The 17,757-nt window shown below is 43.0% G+C and overlaps 1 protein-coding gene across 2 annotated transcripts; it reads right to left on the bottom strand.

The window, feature by feature from the left end:
• Positions 1-1,151: 1,151 nt before the first annotated feature.
• DYRK2 (dual specificity tyrosine phosphorylation regulated kinase 2) lies at positions 1,152-17,587 on the bottom strand. 2 transcript variants are annotated; one of them, XM_055236886.2, is made up of 3 exons: positions 17,138-17,587; positions 16,376-16,524; positions 1,152-9,206 (listed from the first exon to the last, which is right to left on the bottom strand). In XM_055236886.2, exons 1-3 carry the CDS (start codon positions 17,184-17,186, stop codon positions 7,599-7,601), a joined length of 1,806 nt encoding a protein of 601 aa, XP_055092861.1. In that variant the 5' UTR covers positions 17,187-17,587; the 3' UTR covers positions 1,152-7,598. The 2 variants fall into 2 exon arrangements, with proteins under 2 accessions (XP_055092861.1, XP_055092862.1); XM_055236887.2 differs by lacking the exon at positions 16,376-16,524.
• Between the last annotated feature and the right edge of the window lie 170 nt (positions 17,588-17,757).

The following is a 17,757-nucleotide window of genomic DNA, read 5'->3' as shown; positions in this document are numbered from 1 at the left end:
AGTGCATTCAATACCACACAAACCCATCACAAACTCAAAAAATTTTAAGTTGACCTATTGTAAATCAAAGAGCATCTGTTTTTCTGTATCCTTACGAGCCCTCAAATCCATTTTCTTTAAATGTTCATCCCCATCCCGCGGGCCAGTCTGCCATCTCTTGCAAACACTTCCAATTGGGCTTCCTTCATCCACTCTTACCCTTCTCAGTACTTTCCTATAAAGACAGCCAGGAAAAGCCAATCTGCTCATGGCATTTCCTCCTCAAAAATCTCTTGGTGGCTGCCTTGCTTATAGAGTAAGGACCAAAATCCTTAATAGCACCTACAGGGCTTGGCATGTTCTGATTCCCAACCACCTCATCACCTTCGTTTCACATCAAGTTATCTCATTCTCTGGGCTCTGACCACGTGGCCCTGCCTTCAGTTGTTCACCTTATTTCCTCTAGCTACAGGGTCTCTATTCATGCTCTTTATTCCTCAGCTCAAAAGCTATTTGTTTCCTGGGGAGGCCATCTTTGATCCATACAAGGTAACATTGCACACACACTCAGCACAACGTGCTTTTTCTTCACAGCACTTATTACTTTGCAACTATGCAAACTATTTGTTGTGTAAAATATGTATTTGTTCATATAACTATCCATATAATGTTTGCCTTCCCAACCAGTCTAAAAACTCCCTAAAAAAGGCACTGTGTGTTTTGTTCAGCATTATATATCCCTAGTGCCTACAAGATTCTGGGCTATAGGAGGCTTATTTAATAAATATTTGACAAATAAATGCCATCTGCATTTTTTATATATATACTTACAGCTACCCTAGCCAAAATTCTGATAAACTCAATTTTACAGACAAGGGAAATTAAGTAGGGTATTCCTCTTCAGATAAAAAGATGACAAATTAGCCCAAATTTACTCATACATTTATTTGCTGCAGGTCCACATAAATTGCTTATAATTAGTTACATTTCTCCCAAAACAATTGAAAACAATTCAATGAGCTTTACTTAAATGATTTGGGGCTTTTCATGGGCTTTTGCTTTGCAAATAGCATACTTCATTTTTACAAATGAAGAAATAGCTTTAATATATAAAACTCCTCAAACTTAGGAGGGGAGATAAATTGGGATAAAAAGCAAGGAAAGACACAATATTTTAGTTTGTAAAATTGGTTTATTTACAAATTGGTGTTTTAAAATTGTATTTGAAATTTTTATTTTTATATATTTCCCTGGCAGGCATTCTTTATTTTCTTAAATATGGAGGCAAAGGATAGGAAACCTGAGTAAATTTAAGAGATTTACCTGCTGCTACAGTCAGTAAAATTTAACTTTTAATCCCTGAGAATCAGTAAAGTGTCAAAAATAGTATTTTCATACTTTCAAATGTAAAAAAAAAAATTTAAGAACACAGAAAATAAAGAATGAAGCTATTATAATTAGCCTCTCCACAAATAACAATGAGAAGTCACTCTCTTACAAATTAACTGAGGGTGTGTGCACATGCATTAAGTTATTAGGTGCACTTAGAGACTACGATGCTCTAGTCCTCAACTTTTTAGTTTGTCCCATTTGAAAAATATTCCTGGAAACTGATGGAACTTAAATAGAAATGCCCATTGCTAGCTCAACTTCCCTCGCTTTCTAAACTTTTGTGTGTTGTGTATTATGGATTTTCCCTTACTGTCCAAGACCAAAATTATCTGATTATAACCTAAGCCTCAAACTGCAATGTTTCTGTAAAGTCACTTTGGAGCAAGTCACTTCAGTTTCCTCAAATATCGAATGAGGATAATTATAGCTCACAGGGATGTATAAGGATAAACTGATGTTCATCCAACACTATGAAATCTCTAAGGAGCTTTCTGTGTAAGGGGTAATGCTCTCTGGAACATGTGATACAATCATAATATATTCTTGCTGCTCCTTATGACAGATGACTTAATACTCCTAAAATGTCAGCTTTCTTCAGAAGAGTTAGTGTTAACTCATTATGTTTCCTCATTAAGCTTCCTTGAGACACATGGGAATGGCAATTATGCTCCCATCCCATACATATATGAAATTTACCACAGATATTAAGGATGTGACCATAGCAGAATAGTAAGTCAAAGTCAAACCAAATAAGGAAACAAACCAAAGACTTCGCAGTAAGATGCAATTTTCTTATGTATGTGCAACACACTGGCAGTCATTTTTCATTTTGGACAGTGCTAAGTATTACTAATGACAAGCATTTATTTGCCTAATAACCCAAAGGAAATGAAGTGTAATTCAAACTTAAGAAAAAAAAGAAAGCCACAAATACCTTCCTCAAATCCCTCTTAATGCTCTTTTCAAAACACAAAGTAGTCAAATCAATTTCCCCTTCTAACAGACCAACACCAATGTCAACTAGGGACATTTTCTAGAGCTAGTTTGAAGGCAACTTTGAAGTTCCAAGAATATTTATTTGTGTAGCTGTTGATTCCAAAAGGGATAGGACTGTAGAGACTCAAACAAAATAGCACATCGATCAATTTTAAAAAGAGCTTTTGAAAGATCTGATAAAAGGAAAGAGAACGAGTAGGAACTATAATCTCCTGACTGAGTCAGTCAGTCAGTCAGATCTGGACAATAAATTTTAAATTGACATTGCCACTTTAGCACCAATTTTCAATTCTGTACATAATGTACATTTCTTAACACTTACATTTCTAAATATATTGGATTTTGGGGTTAGTGTGCTGGTTGGGTTTTTTGCACTGGGTGTGAACTTTAAGAAGCAAGATTAGCAGTAACAAAAATCTATGGCCCAGGCCATGACGAGGCAGTTGGGAACTCTTATAGCATTCCCTTGTTTAAGCATATCCCAGTATTGATGCAGGAAGCCACACTAAGTAATTCCTTGGCTGTTGGTAACAGAAGGGAAATAAATAATAATGTGAGGTAGTTCTTTCCACAAGAGGGAAATATTTGACTACACAATATCCCTGCAATGTCTGACGAATTACTAGAGCATCTGCTTGCTGTCATCTGTAAGTAAACTCTTAGCTTGGTATTAACTGAACTTGACAAATCATGAGCTAACTGCAGTTCCTAGGCCTTATTTTCTGAGCCAACCAAGGCAGGAGACACTACAACACAAAAAAATGTGAACCATAGAGACCACCAAGCACAAAAACTGCAAACTCATAATCATTAAAAAACACTGGGTGGAACTGGTTAGAGCACATTAGAATAATTTACCAGAACTTGTGCAGAGAAAAGAATGAAGACTGGTGGGGAATAACTGACAGGTTCTGCTCCCCCAGCTTAACTATCATCGTGAAGGTTAAAATAAAAGAAGATACGAAGCTCTAGCATAATAAAGAACACAGCAGAGGCTATATATAAAAAAGTTAACATAAAAATCTGACAGGTAAAGGAATAGAATACCCTAGGAAAAGCAAGAGCTACTTACTAAAACCTTTGTTTTTCCACTTGGAATCTGCATACTTATATTGAACTAATAAAGTATTGCTATGAACAAACTAGTAGAATGAATTATTTTAACTTCTCAAGACCCTGATACAGAGCTATCCATTTTGCATTCTAAACCCTCTCCAGGCTAACTGACAAAGGATAATACCAGAAATAGATCAGGAGTTAAATTATAGTTAGAAAGGGGAGAAAAGTAAGGTAGGACATTAAAATTTTATTCTGAAATTATCTCTGGCCACAACAATAAAATTTAACAAATATTCACTAAACAGTCTTACTCCTGTCATCAGCTGTATAATACATACAGTATCATAGAACTGGCCACTAGGATTAAAATCCACTAGAACATATTTAATGTTAAGTGGCGACAGCAGCATCTCACAGAAATTTTTACATACATATATACACAGTCCACATTCAACCATTTTCACATATTTTCAGTACACACAGTTGCAGCATATTACAGTCACGTGTCTAAGTTGTTGCTCGATAAAAATCCAAGCCACTGCCTAGACATAACTGTAGCAGTTGAGCTGAGTATAATTACAATTAACTTCGTATATGTCCATAGCAGAGAGATGTACAAGCCCCTAAGAAACAAAGAGTTCACAAATACTTTTTTTAATGCTATTACAGCATTATGTTGGGCAATGTTAAAACCTTTACCGAGACCAGATCAGTTTTTTTAAAAAGTCTTCTGCTTACCAGAAATATTTTTGATGAAAAAAATTACAAAAATGAATGCTCTCCTTAAAATAATTCACACTTTAGGATTCCAATATGGCCCAATGCTACTGATGCCTAAAGTGTTTTCTAACATTCTGATGGAGTCATTTAACACGACCCCAAACCACCCATTAAGTTTAAAAGTGGCTTAAGTGCCTTGCACCCAAATTGTAAAAATCCCTGGCCATCCTTACTAGAGCCAGGCACATATAAAAGGAATGCACTTTGGTTCATACCAAATGCCCTGGGATTAATCACACTATAAAATTAAATGGTTTGAGGTAAATTTTTACAAATACAGTTGATTTTTGTCTAGTGTTAGCATAACAAAAAAAAATGTAAAAATCAGTCTGATGTTAAGATACAACAAAGACCATCTTTAACCCCTTAAACATAGGAAGTCCCTGTGTAACACTACCTGATGGTTATCTTTTTTCAGTGCCTGAAGATGAGTCATGCCTTATGGATTCTATTAAGGCCTGTAACTAGATATTTAAGACAGATGTATCTTTGCAGAGATGGGTTCCATCCTTACTGACTAGTATTCAAAGAGTTAAAGAGGCCAAAAAATGCATGCCCTACAATATGGCATTCAGAACAAAAGGCACATTGTTAACACTAAGGGCACAATTTCTCCTCTACTGTTAATCTACAGTGTCTTGCACCACTCTGTTGTTCCACTGCTGTAGCAATATATTTAAGTGGTAATGAACACACTGGTGGTGCAAGAAACAGCCAAATGAGACTGCCAAAGACAAGACAACACTGTGCTATTCCTAAATCTGAAAACAGCTCAGACATCCCCAGACAATGGTAACCTGTGAGACCAAAAACTGTTTCCAAGCCAACTCCTAATAGCCTATCAGAGCCCTTCATTAATTTATGTTTTAAAATCACAAAGATGCAACATTTTTCTTTTTTTGACATGACAATCAAACTAGAATTTTATTAAAGCAGCTCTATCACTAAATGCTGAAATGTGGCAGCTCTTGTGAATAAAAAAATTTCACTGTATTTGGGGGGAAAAAAAAAAGCCCCACAGTGCTCCACATTATTACAGTTTGGTATAAAAGTTTCCGGTTTCCATTTATAAATATAGTCCCAAATTCATTGCTGGCATCTTAAGAACCAGTTTTGTGTGGTGCGGGAAAGACAAGCAGTATTAGTCCATTTATAAATTTTCACGTGTATCATCTTTTTATAGGGAAATTAATAATAGCAGGCTCAGGTTTGTATATTTAAATGTAAATGTGAAGATAACTGGAAATGGAAGAGGAGCATTAGAAGAGGAAAACAGCATTATATGTTTTTATTGATTTAATGACCTAAAGAAGCTAACCATCATTAAGAGGCTGGTGGTCTTACAAAGCCACCAAACCAAGTCTTATACTTCTCATGCCTTTAAGCCAAAATCTAATACACAGATCTTTAAATTCTATAAGCCATTGATTGGGAGTATTGTCACATGAGCATTATTTAAAATGTAACTTACTAACATTATTGCACTTCCACAGATTACACAGAAATGTGTATAATATGCTAAAGAATTTGACTAAGGGAAAAGAAGCTATAATTTCTAAACACAGACAGAAGTACAAATTAATTTATCAGTGACACCTTAAATAGTAAAGCAAATATCTATCACTATTTTAATAAGCTAACCTTATTCCTGGTTTTTTGGCAAATATCTGAAATATTTCCTGAGCATTTTTTTTCCACCATCAACCAACGAAGCCTAAATTAAAGTGTTTTTTTCAAACCTTTTTTTTTTTCTTAAGATAAACTGTAGGATTATTATTAAAGAACTTAACTGGAAACTTTCTTGGCCTCACTGGGGACCATGCTTTTAAGTACTTGTACATCAATTTACAGGTAATACGATAATCTCTGTGCATATATAAGCTTACTTATCCTAATCTGTACTACCCAAAACCTATTGTCCAAACAGGCAGAAATCTTTCTATATTTAATTGCACATACTAAAAAATTTTTTTCACGTGCCTTGAAATTGATATAGATCATTGCTCATACATTAGTGATAAAATACTGAAATTTTCACTGTGAAAATAATTATTATTCAGAGAAGAAAATATTCTTTTACCAAACTCTCAGTTACTTTGCCAGATAAAGTGTCATTCCCATAAAAACAATCAGTGCAATCCAAAAGAAAGTAAAATAAAATAGAGGAATGCTATCTCTGGGGTTCTTCTAATGATACGAAGAATAAGTCAAACCATTTAACTTGAGGTTGAACTTTTCCTCCTCTAAACGTGTTGTTAACATTGGCCTTACTGAACAGCCAAAGTGACTTCTGTTCATCAAGAGGATTTTCAACCCTCTTTCTTTTTAAAGAAAGAGTTGATAGTTTCCCAGGCTGAGAGAACCTTACAGTGGCACCTGAAAAGTGTGAATTCACTCTAATCTGCTAAATCTTCTTTGGAACTACGGAAATCCCCACCTTAAGTAGCTAGGCTGCTGTTTTTTTAATTGGAATATGAAACAATGGTCATAATCACAGCTGAAATGTCTCTTTTCCATATTAACAGTCTGGGATACACAGTTGAAGGAAGAAGACAAACTAAACGCAAGCAACAGATGTGTGTTATTAAAAGAGGAACAGAGAGGAGAAAAGCAGAGAAAAGGGAGGAACAGTTCATGGAATATAATTCTAAATTTAGGTGCAAAAGCAACTCTGTAATATGAGGCTTCTTTACAAAACAGCTCACCGATCACACTAGAAAATTTGGAGGAACACACACGTTTCCATTTCCATTTACCCACTAAAAGCTGCTTTGCCAGCTTTTAGAATATCAGAATGCTAACTGGGCGGTTTAAACCTTGGGGATCTTATTTTGTATTTGAGCACTACAGAAAAATCTCTAAGGTACAGTTTTTCTTAGAATATCACTTTCATTCAGATCGTTCTCCTCCCACTACCCCCAACACCCAGATAAATTTATGAAAAACGGAAGCAGTACATGCTACACCTGTGCATGGACCTGGAGCATGGAGGGAAAAGGAGGGCCTTAAGGGGCTGTCACCCTGGGGAGGATATAACATGAACCATAAAAACATAGTGAATGTCTTTGACACCAATCTGTAAATGCGTGGCAGTCATGAAGTAATCAGTGGCCTGCCACTGATGTTATTATTCTGCCACGCTAAATACAGTAAGGCTCATTGTACTTTTAGAACACAAAAAGTTTCTGAAAGTATAAAAACTTAAAGCATTGTCCTCATGTATTTTATAAAAACAAAATGAAGAACTTTCTTACATTAAAATTAAGTGCTGAAAAGATACAAATGAGTAGAGTTATTGAGGAAATAAAAACAGGTCTGAGCTACTCCTTTTCAACCCAATAAGGCTCAGTAATGTCGTATCTTTCAGGTTACCAGCATCAGGGGACATGAGCTCAGCTAACGAGTTTTGGCAACACTGTCCTCTGCTGAATATTCCCATTGGCATCTGTCATCTGCGCCAAATTAGTCCTCAGTTTGGAAGCTGAGCTGGAAGGTGGAGGTAACTTGGATATGGATGTGATAGCACCAGTGCTCTCAGTTATCCTTTTCACCGACGTTTTCTCCCCAGTGGGAGGCTTTGGCAACCGCCTCCTCAGCCAGGGGTGCCGCAAAGCCTGGCCTGGGGTCATGCGCACTGCAGGATCCCACTCTAAACACTGTTTTAAGAAGTCAAGGAAAAGGGGATCGTCACACCCCTTCAGCGCGTTCCCCCACTCTCTGCTCTCCGGTGGGCCCCTCAGTTTCCCCCTCCGGGAACGGCCTCCGTTGAGGACCACAGAGCCATCTGAGAGAGTTGTGACAGTGCAGTAACGGGGATAACCCTTGGAGCTCACAAAATTTTTGGCTCGTTTGGATGCATCCAGCAGTTTCTGCGAGGGCATGCCCAACAGTTCAATCATACAGGCCAGCTGGTCCCCTTCATCTTCCCCAGGCAAGAGCGGGTAACCCGTCAGGAGCTCTGCTAAAATGCAGCCCAGGCTCCACATATCAATGGGCATGCCATACCTAGCCCCAAGGATCACCTCTGGAGCCCGGTAAAAACGCGACTGGATGTACGTGTAGACACGCTGATGCTCGTAACAACTGGAGCCAAAATCAATTACTTTAATACCGCTTCTACCCTGCTGCTTTAACAAAATGTTCTCGGGCTTAAGGTCACAGTGAATTATTCTGTTTTTGTGCAAAGCATCCAAGCACTGCAGAATCGAGTGGGCAAACTTGCGAACCAAAGGCAGGCTGAAGCCCTGGAATTTATTCTTCTTGATGAGCTCATAGAGGTTCATGCTCAGCAGCTCAAACGTCATGCAGATGTGGTTGCGGAAGGTGAAATTCTCCAGCATATGGATGACATTCATTGTGTTATCTTTGTCCTGCTTCCGCAGGTGTTCCAGGATTCGGATCTCCTCCGCTGCTTGCCGGTGGAAGCGCTTCTCATTCCGCACCATCTTTAGGGCCACGTGCTGGTGGACTTTGTGATCGTAGGCCTTGACCACCTGCCCAAAGCTCCCCTTCCCAATGACCTTGAGGACCTCATACCTGTAAGCCACGTGATCGTGGGGCACCTGCACATATGATCCCTGGTCATCATCATAGCCACCATTGTTGGGCCCACCTGTCATGCCCTGGCGCTTCTTAGCATTTAGACCCAAGAAATATATTTCAGGGTAGCTGAAAATCTCATGGTGTTCGAAGGCTGTGAGTTTTTGCATGTATTGCTTCATTGCTTGTTCAGGTGTCATGGGGGTGGCTTTCACCTTCCCCATGCCTTCCATGGACTTTAGAGAGGTGGAGCTCCCCTGCCGTCTATGAATGCTGTCCAGCTGCCGCTCTGGCACCACTGGCAAGCCCGTTTTGCCCACTGTTGTAAGCCCATTTGGTTGTGTCGTAAGCACTGTCCGCTTGTTACTGTTATCCTCAAACAGCTGTTGAACCTGGATCTGTCCGTGAGCGTGGCTGCCGACATGCAGGTGATCATTCATTGTGTGCTTACTGCCGCCAATCTGGAATTTAGACAGGAAATATAAATAGAAAAGAAGTGGTGTCTGTTCAAATGGGGTATAAGTAACCCCCAACAACAACACGCCCCCCCCACCTCACCTCTACAAAATCCCATTTGGTTTGAGTAAAGGCCACAAAACATGTGGTCCTGAAAAATGGACCTCATAAATGCCATGCCTAACAGACAAGATGGTTTGCTGTACATATTCAGGGTTCCCCACGGAGGCAGAGACCATAACTTTATCATTCTATATCTAACACTTAGTATAGGGCCTGGCACATCATAGGTGTTCCACTCAATCCACATTTGATATAAAAATGAAACAGGATACAGAAAAAAACATGCAGACATAAGACTCTATGTTGGCTCCTCCATCCCCAGATCACAGCACCTTTCATATTTCATCTAGTAGTTTATTAATATGAAGACAGGGACCATGTCTGTCTTGTTCACTACTCTTTCCCTAATACCTACAGCTGTATCCTGAAAACACTTCATCACCAGTATTTCCCCTTTCCTTGAAAATCTGATGAAACCTAAGTGCACACATGATCCAGTGACAAAAACAAAAACCCTGTGTTTTTAGACTTGAAAGATTCCCATGTAGATATGCACCACAGTATCTTATGAACCCCTAACCTATTTTTAAAAGTTTCCAGGCTTTACTAACTGTAATAACCATTTAAGGCATTCAGCCCAACAAACCAAGCAACGAGCACACTGTTTGGCCTTCCTCCGGAGGGGTCAGTGGCTCAGCTCTCTGAAGATGTCCATTTCCACGAGCTGCTGGGATACTCAGGTTTCCAAATAGGAATCCAAAGAAGCAAACTCTGTTTCAGGTATGTATGCCATCCCCGAACATTCCTGTCTAAATTCTATCAATGGTGTGAACCAAGGGACCCCAGCCCTCTACTGAGAATCTTCTTGGGATTTCCTTTAAGCATTATGGCTGCTGAGAGGCAAGGGGTAGGAGAGGACTTGGCAGTCAGGATCCTCTCCCAGTTAGGAATTCCTGCCTTGGACAACCCCAAGTCTTAAAGCAGCCTGGTAGGTGATTTTTGTATGAAATCTTACATCACCTTGTCATCACAATCCACCTCATTCAGTCAACCGGTATTAACAGAAGGCTGGCTGCCAAAGTGACAGAGTCCCTGCCCTCCGGGAACTTACAATTAACTAGGTGAAGTCCGTTGCCATCAGTATCCTATTATCCCCTTTTAAATCCTACCTTTGGGGCTTTACATACTACTGAAAGAGCAGAAGGGCTCTGTATATGTAACACAGTAATTCAAAAAAATGATTTGGGAACACCCGGATTATAAAATGAAATTCCACCACTCCTTCTTACTAGCAGACCAAGACGTTCACATTGTCTTTATTGGATACATAATATGCACAATGACTACGTGGAGTGTGAGCTTCCTCTCTGCCCACTTCTAACTAAAACAAAACAGAAGACAATACTTGGGGCCTGTCTGACTGTGACTTCATAGGTTCAGGGATATCATTTCTTAGACTTATAACTGAGCTTTTTTATCACACCCATAGATGATTCTCCATGCTACGTGACCTTATATTCAATAACAGTAGCTAGAAGGGTTATTTTACCCTTGTTCTATGCCAAAAGGAGGGCAGTCCATAAAAATGAATCAGGCAAGTCTTGGGCATATATAAAAGAGGTACAGGCTTGTCCAGTGCTTTTCTTCCCCAGCCTTGCTCCCTGCACCCTCTCCTGTCCACTGTGGTCTTTCAAACTGTAGAGAATAAAGGGGCCTGAATCAAAATCTCTCTCTCCTATAGAACCATTATCTTCAGAGTGGAGTGGTGATATTTCAGAAGAAAAATCCACATTATCTGTATACATGTAATGAAAGCATAAAGCTCTTCATTAGGACAAAATTAACCTTGGGGCTTTAGAGATTTCTAAAAACACAGCAAAGTAAAACCGAGCCTCAGAAATTTACTTCAAGCAATTTTTGTGTTTCACATAATTTAATACATGGTCACAAATGTTTTAGTAACTAAAACTAATGAGACTGCCAAGAAACGACCATCTTCTATATCTCCAACTGCCTTCTCTTGGTCTCCTTTGCAGCATCAACTACTACCTAACCTTAGGTGGATTCAAGAGTTCCCCAGGGTTCAAGTCTCGATTCTCTTGGCTTCTTACTCCCATAACCCCCTGCAACTGATCTTGAAGCCAGGGCTTCAGCAACTGCCCACGGCCTGATGTTTGCACATTTGTTCCTTGAGCTCAGACCTGCCAAGGTGCTATCTCCTGAGTGGAAGACACACATATCCAACTATCGATCAGCTCCCTCTCCCATAAGCAACTCAAACTTAACTCGTGATTTTTCTAACAAACCAGTTTCCCACTCCCATAATCCTCGATTTTTGATAAAAAGAAGGCTTCCCTTCCATGTGTCACTCAGGCTACCCACCTGCGAATGGATCCTCTGCACTGTGTGCCTGGAAAACCTCAACACCTCCCTCACCTTCCTAAGTCACCAAGAAGATGCATCATTACTATCCCAGGCTCTTTCCATCAACACTGCCTCATCTCACTCTCCTGATGTCTTTCACTGGGACAACTGAGGCAGCATCATAACATGCCCCCTTGCTTCTAAGTCTAGAATTCTTCAAATCTCTTCTCCATAGTGCTTCTAGAGTCTTATTTAAAAGTCTCAACCTGAGACCACTCTTGCTTTTGCCCAAGGCCCATGGCTGTAACCTATTTCCATAGCGAATGCAAGAACTTACCAGTAAGAACACAAGGCTCTAAAATGTAGAGGCTAAATGATCTGAGTCCTTCTATTCTCATCAACTACTGTCACTCTTCTCTCCAAGAGGAACAAAGCTAGATAGCCCAGGACCCAAAAAACACCATGCACTTTTACACTCCTCTGCTTTTAGTGAGGTCACATTTCATAATGGTAGATTTTCAGTTAGACATACATTAAATGATCCAGCTCCACCACTTACTAAATGTGTGACCCAGGGCAATTTATTTCATCTCTGTTAACCTCAGTGCCCTTGTCTGCAAAAAGAAGGTAAGGAAGTTACCTCATTAGGGCTATTAGGGGGATTAAGTAAGGTAATATGTGTAAAGTGCTTAGTAGTCAGTCAGTGAGAGCATTATTATTGTCCTTTCCAGATGTTTCTTGGAATCTCCTTTCTCATACCTAGGTGATTCACCCTTTAATACTTACCTCTCTTTACTGCAATTGTTTTAACATCAGATGTACTCATCTGGCTGTGAGCAATTCCAGGGCTGGGTCCCCTCTTATGTTTCTAAGTCCTCATTAACATAAACCCAGGCGTATAGTAAGCCCTCAATAAATATCTTTGGGATGGAGGAACACATGCCAATAGATCCTCCTTATTAACTCTTGCCTCTCTTGGAGTTGTTTCTGAGAACTACATTGTGTACCTTCATAAGGAAACATGAAATCAAGGCCCAGGGAATTGAGAAACGTTCCTGGTGACCTAAGTCACAAGATGTTAGGCTTGCAGTGCATCCGCACAGAGTTGGAGGCCAAGGACCTCCAAGCATAAAGTACCTGTAGCAGACACATCAATCAAACCATGTATAAAACACTTGCAGCAAACACATCAACCAAACACCTAAAAGCAACACATGCAATCTTAAAAGCTTTCCAGATGTTAGAGATTCATTTGAGAAGCTCTAGCAAAAGAAGACTTTGAATCTCAAACATTGCAGGACTCTAAAATCACAATCAAGCTCAAAAGCACAATTAACTGACTTATAAAAAATGGGGCAGAGAGCGGGGCGTGGGTGCTGAGGGACTGGAAATGCCAGAACATTTCCAGAATACATATGTCAAGACTACATCATAAACTTAAGGATACTAAAAACCTCTCCCTCCAGCTCAGCCTCTTGAAGTCTGAGATCATGGCTTATTCCGATATGCTAATGTATAGCACAGTGTGTCACATTTAAAAATACATACTGAGGCCGGGTGCAGGGGCTCACGCCTGTAATCCCAGCACTTTGAGAGGCTGAGGCAGGTGGATCATTTGAGGTCAGGAGTTCATAACCAACCTGGCCAACATGGTGAAACCCCATCTCTACTAAAAATACAAAAATTAGCCGGGCATGGTGGCGGGCGCCTGTAATCCCAGCTACACTTGGGTGGCAAAGGCAAGAGAATCGCTTGAACCCCGGAGGCGGAGGTTGCAGTGAGCAGAGATGGTGCCACTGCACTCCAGCCTGAGCAACAGAGTGAGACTCCATCTAAAAAAAACAAAACAAAACAAAACAAAAAATAAAAACATAATGAATACAATTGTTAAAATAGCTACAATTTATGGGTTTGAATCGAGAGACCCGCAAAGGCTTCCTTGATCATCAAATACTTTGGTATTAAATATTATATAAAAACAATAGTCTAACCAGTTTGGTAGTTTTCATTTCTTCCAATAAGAAAATGGCAAACAGCAGATATTTCACTGTGATAATAGTCTTGCGCGTTTAAAAACTTTTCTGAAGTCATCTTAGAAATGCTGTATAGTATTATGGTAATAGAATTGAGTCCAAAACGACTGGAATTTTAGCTCCTCCTCAAACATTCTGACAGTCTGTGTGGACCTATCAGCAAGAAAAATGTCTACTTTTTCTTCTTCAAAATACTGCCATTTTTTAAATGTGTATTTTAATTTGAATTATTTTATAAAGGTAAAACTGATAACTGGAGAGTGTTTTACATAGTAAAACAGTTACAAAAGTTAAACATATTTTAATATTTTTGACTTTAAAAATACTTCTATTAATAACTGCCAATTAACATTAATAGAAAAATAATAGGAAGTAAGATAGTGATTGGGTGCACTTCTCTCTCTCACACAAACAGAAATAACTAAAGTGTAAAACAACTTATGCATGGAGATATAAAATAAAAGAGCAATGGACTAGATAAATTCCAAAGTTTATAATCTTTATAATCATATATTTAACCTGCCTACTATATCACCTGTAAGAGAAAATGTGGGCAAGCTCCTATGACAAGATCATTTTTATCTCCTTAATGCCCTCCTGCCCCCCATTTATTCTAGAAGTTCTTCCTAGGTATAATTACTCTGGAAATAACAACTAAAAATTTATAAAAATCTGACCGACATATGGGAATATGGATCTACAAAGGTTCTTGCATTTATAATGAGGCTAGTACAGTTTCCTAGAATTAGCAGTCTCCATCAGTATATTAAAACTAGATGCAGGAGGATGTAGGCTTTCACTCTGGCCTTGATATGAACTGGCTGGGGAATCTTGATGAAACCAGTTACCTTGTCTGAGTCTGTTTCCTCATCTATAAATTGAAAGAATATAACCAGATAAACTCTGTGGTCCTTGTAACCTTTCCTGTACTATGAAATCTGCGATGTTATAGAAATAAAATCAAAACTAAACCACCATCGAAACCCAAATTCACACCTTCAAAGTCAAGCATCTAATAATTAACAGCATACCGAAGTTTACACACATGTTAAAAACAAGTAAATCTGGCATATGCCACAGCAAAATACAGGCCTCCATTATGAGGAGTACTGAGAAGCACATTCACATCCTTCCTTTTCTGGTGCACCACAGGCTCTCCCTCCAGTGGAGACTTGTCGTTTTATCTACTTTCCTTACATGTATTTCAATTGTAAAGAGGCTCTGATCAAGCAAAGCCCATCCTTACAAAATTGGAATCCACATGCAAACCAAATAGTTCTTTTTCCAGCTCACACCATGTCATGTGATTACATCAACACACACAAAAAAACTGGGTATTACATTTTCCAAATTGTCAGATGATCCCAAACAAAAAAATCCAAACCCCTAAAATCAATGGCAGTTCCTTAACTAAAATATCACTGTGACAAGAACACTTAACAGTAACATACAGACTCATCCACCCTACTATACCATCCACAGTCCAACACAGGTTGGTTAACTTCTGTGCAATGAATTCCCAGCTCCTGGGACCAGATATGTCAGGATAGACAGACAGACAGAGGGAGGGGGAAGATAATAACAGCAACAAAACATTTTCCTACGAAACTTGCACACATCTCTCCAAGTCTAACAGGTGCAACTACAGTCTAGACATCCCCTCACAGTTCTCTGACAAACAAGTTTCCCCATAACATATGTCCCCAGAGCTACTCCCCTGTAGGCCGGAGATGGCCTTTTCTTCAAGAACTCAGTTTTCACTTGGCAAATAAAACCAATCCCTAGCAGGCATCCCTCACACTGAACCATCTTAGGCTGTTACTGAGGAAAATCCAATCGGAAAAAAAAGACCTCCAAACCATCACCTCCTCCAAGTGCAGACCTCCTCCAGGCTGGCCATCACCATCAAAGGGTGATCCCTCGGAGCTGAGAAAAGGTACATGCTGAAGTCGAATCCAGCTTGCCAGTCTCCGCAGCCACCAGCAACCAGTCCCACGCTGGCCTCTCCCCTCCCAGAGACCACAGCACCTGTTAGGTGCTTTTTCTTTCCCACTTCCAAAGCAACGCTTGCCCTTTCCTTTTGAATAATGTCCAACTGCACAATCCTACAGGGGTGACTTGTTTTGACTGCTGCGGCGGCTCTTATTTTTGTTAATGTTAATTACAATTTCTGCTGTGCTCAAACCTGTAGCTCTCATAAAACATGCTTACACACGCGGGGGACAATTGGCGATGTTCCCTGCTGGCTGGAGCCAGGCCTGGGAGGCTCTTTGGGGGATCGATTTTCCGGGCAGGCCGGTCTGGCTGTCCCCTAACACATATCTGTTTCTATAAATACCCACTACCCACGGGGAGGTGGGGGAAGGACAGAGATGTTTACCGGGTCAGGGAAGGGAACTCTGGGATGCAAGGACGAAAAATGAGGAAAGAAGGAAAGCAGCACGGAGGAAGTTCCTAGGAAGAGGAGCTCATGGGTGGGCGAGTTCCGGAGGGGAAGTAAGGGGCCCACGCCACGAATCTTCCTTTGTGGCTGCAGCTTTGGGCTCGCCCAACTTAACCAGGGCGGCGTCGAGGAGAGGCTACCGGCCCGGGGCGTGGGGCTGCATGTATCTCGACCCCTCTTCTCCCGGCGTCAGACCCCTCCAAGTCCGGGTGCTTCGGCCTGGGGCCCCTCCCGCCCCCACCGCCCGGGCCGCCCGCGGGCTGGGTCTCACCGTGTGGGCTGCGGCGGCAGCGTTGCTGGCCCGGAGAGGCGGCAGGGCGATGGGGGAGGGCGGGCCGGTCCCCACTCCGCTCCGGGTGGCCCCCGCACCGAGCCCCGGGGAAGCCTGAAGCTGACGAACGGCGCTGTCCCCACCTCGGCCTGGAAGCCACGTGCGGGAGGAGACAAAAGAGGGTCAGGGGGGAGAAAGTCACTCAGACCCCCCCCCAACCCCACTGGGCAGCGACAACCCTCTTCCAGGGAAAGACGGAGGAAGAGACTGGGGCAGTAAAAACGGGCGTTCGGGTCACGGCTCCCCAGCGCACAACCACGGGCGGGGCGCGGGTAGCTGCAAAGTTAAGTCTGGCCCTGGCGCGCGAGTTCACGACCCGGCGGGGGAGCCCGGCCGCTCCGGGGCTTGGCGGCCGACGTTGCAGACGGCCAGCGGCCGGGAGGTGGGTTTGGACAGCTGAGCAGGGAGCCACGGCCACACCAAGCCCCGGGCAGCGCAGGGCGGGGCGGCAGGCCTGGACGGTCCCCGCCCGGGCCCCCGGCAGGCAGAAGCCTCTTCGGGCGGAGGTCTCCCCTCGGAGGGGCCTTCGGGACCGCGCACAACCCTGCATGGAGCCCGGGGCGCGTCGTCCGCCTGGGGGCTCCCCCGCGCCGCGCCGCCGACTTTGTTCGAGGTCCCGCAGGCAGCGGCCGCCCGCGCCACAGGGGCTGCCCAAGGCCGGCGGGAGTCCGGGGGGGCGGCGCGGCGGCACGGCCTCCTTACCGGTCGGGTAGGCGGCGGGAGCGGCGGCCGAAGGTTTCCTGGTTAACATGGCCGCTGGAGAGGAAAATGCATTTCAGGGCTGCCGTCGCCGCCGCCGGTCCTGCTACTTCTGGCGGCCGCCGCCGCCGCCGCCTCCCGGCCGCCCCTCGCGCGGGTCCCCGGCGCCTCGTCGCCGCCTCGCGTCTGCTACAGCCAGACACACACAGTCCACTGCATCCCCTCGGCCCGGGCCCGCCGCCGCGAGCCCCCCGCTCTCCTCCTCGCCGCCGTCCTCCTCTTCTTCGGGCGGCTGCAGCACCCTCCGGCCCGTGCACATGCCTCGCCCTCCCCTGCGCGCCGCGGGCCTCCCCGTCTCCCTCACATAGGGGCGCGGGGAGCTGGAAGCGCCGCGAGGACCGAGGACCGAGGACCGCCTAGCTCCGGAACCTCTCCCGGGCCCGCGCGCGCGCCCCCGCGCACTCACACACAGGCGCCGGCGCGCGGCCCCGCCCCCGCCGCCCTCCACCGCCCTCCACCGCCCTCCGCCGCGGCCGCGGCCGCCGCCGCCGCAGGCCCCGCCCCCGGCTCCCCCGGCCCCGGCCACGCATACCCCACCCCCACCCAACCTCCCGCCCGGCTCC

The sequence above is a fragment of the Symphalangus syndactylus genome, chromosome 13 (assembly GCF_028878055.3).
Source record: "Symphalangus syndactylus isolate Jambi chromosome 13, NHGRI_mSymSyn1-v2.1_pri, whole genome shotgun sequence".
Lineage (NCBI taxonomy): Eukaryota > Metazoa > Chordata > Mammalia > Primates > Hylobatidae > Symphalangus > Symphalangus syndactylus.
This window is presented reverse-complemented; position numbering and strand designations above follow the sequence as displayed.

What these genes read in the sequence shown, in the direction of transcription:
- DYRK2 (XM_055236886.2), bottom strand. Translation starts at nt 17,186, where the DNA reads ATGTTAACCAGGAAACCTTCGGCCGCCGCTCCCGCCGCCTACCCGACC. An exon ending in TCCCGCCGCCTACCCGACCG is followed by an intron (nt 16,525 to 17,137) that starts GTAAGGAGGCCG and finishes CGTGGCTTCCAG; the next exon opens with GCCGAGGTGGGGACAGCGCC. An exon ending in CTGCCGCCGCAGCCCACACG is followed by an intron (nt 9,207 to 16,375) that starts GTGAGACCCAGC and finishes TCTAAATTCCAG; the next exon opens with ATTGGCGGCAGTAAGCACAC.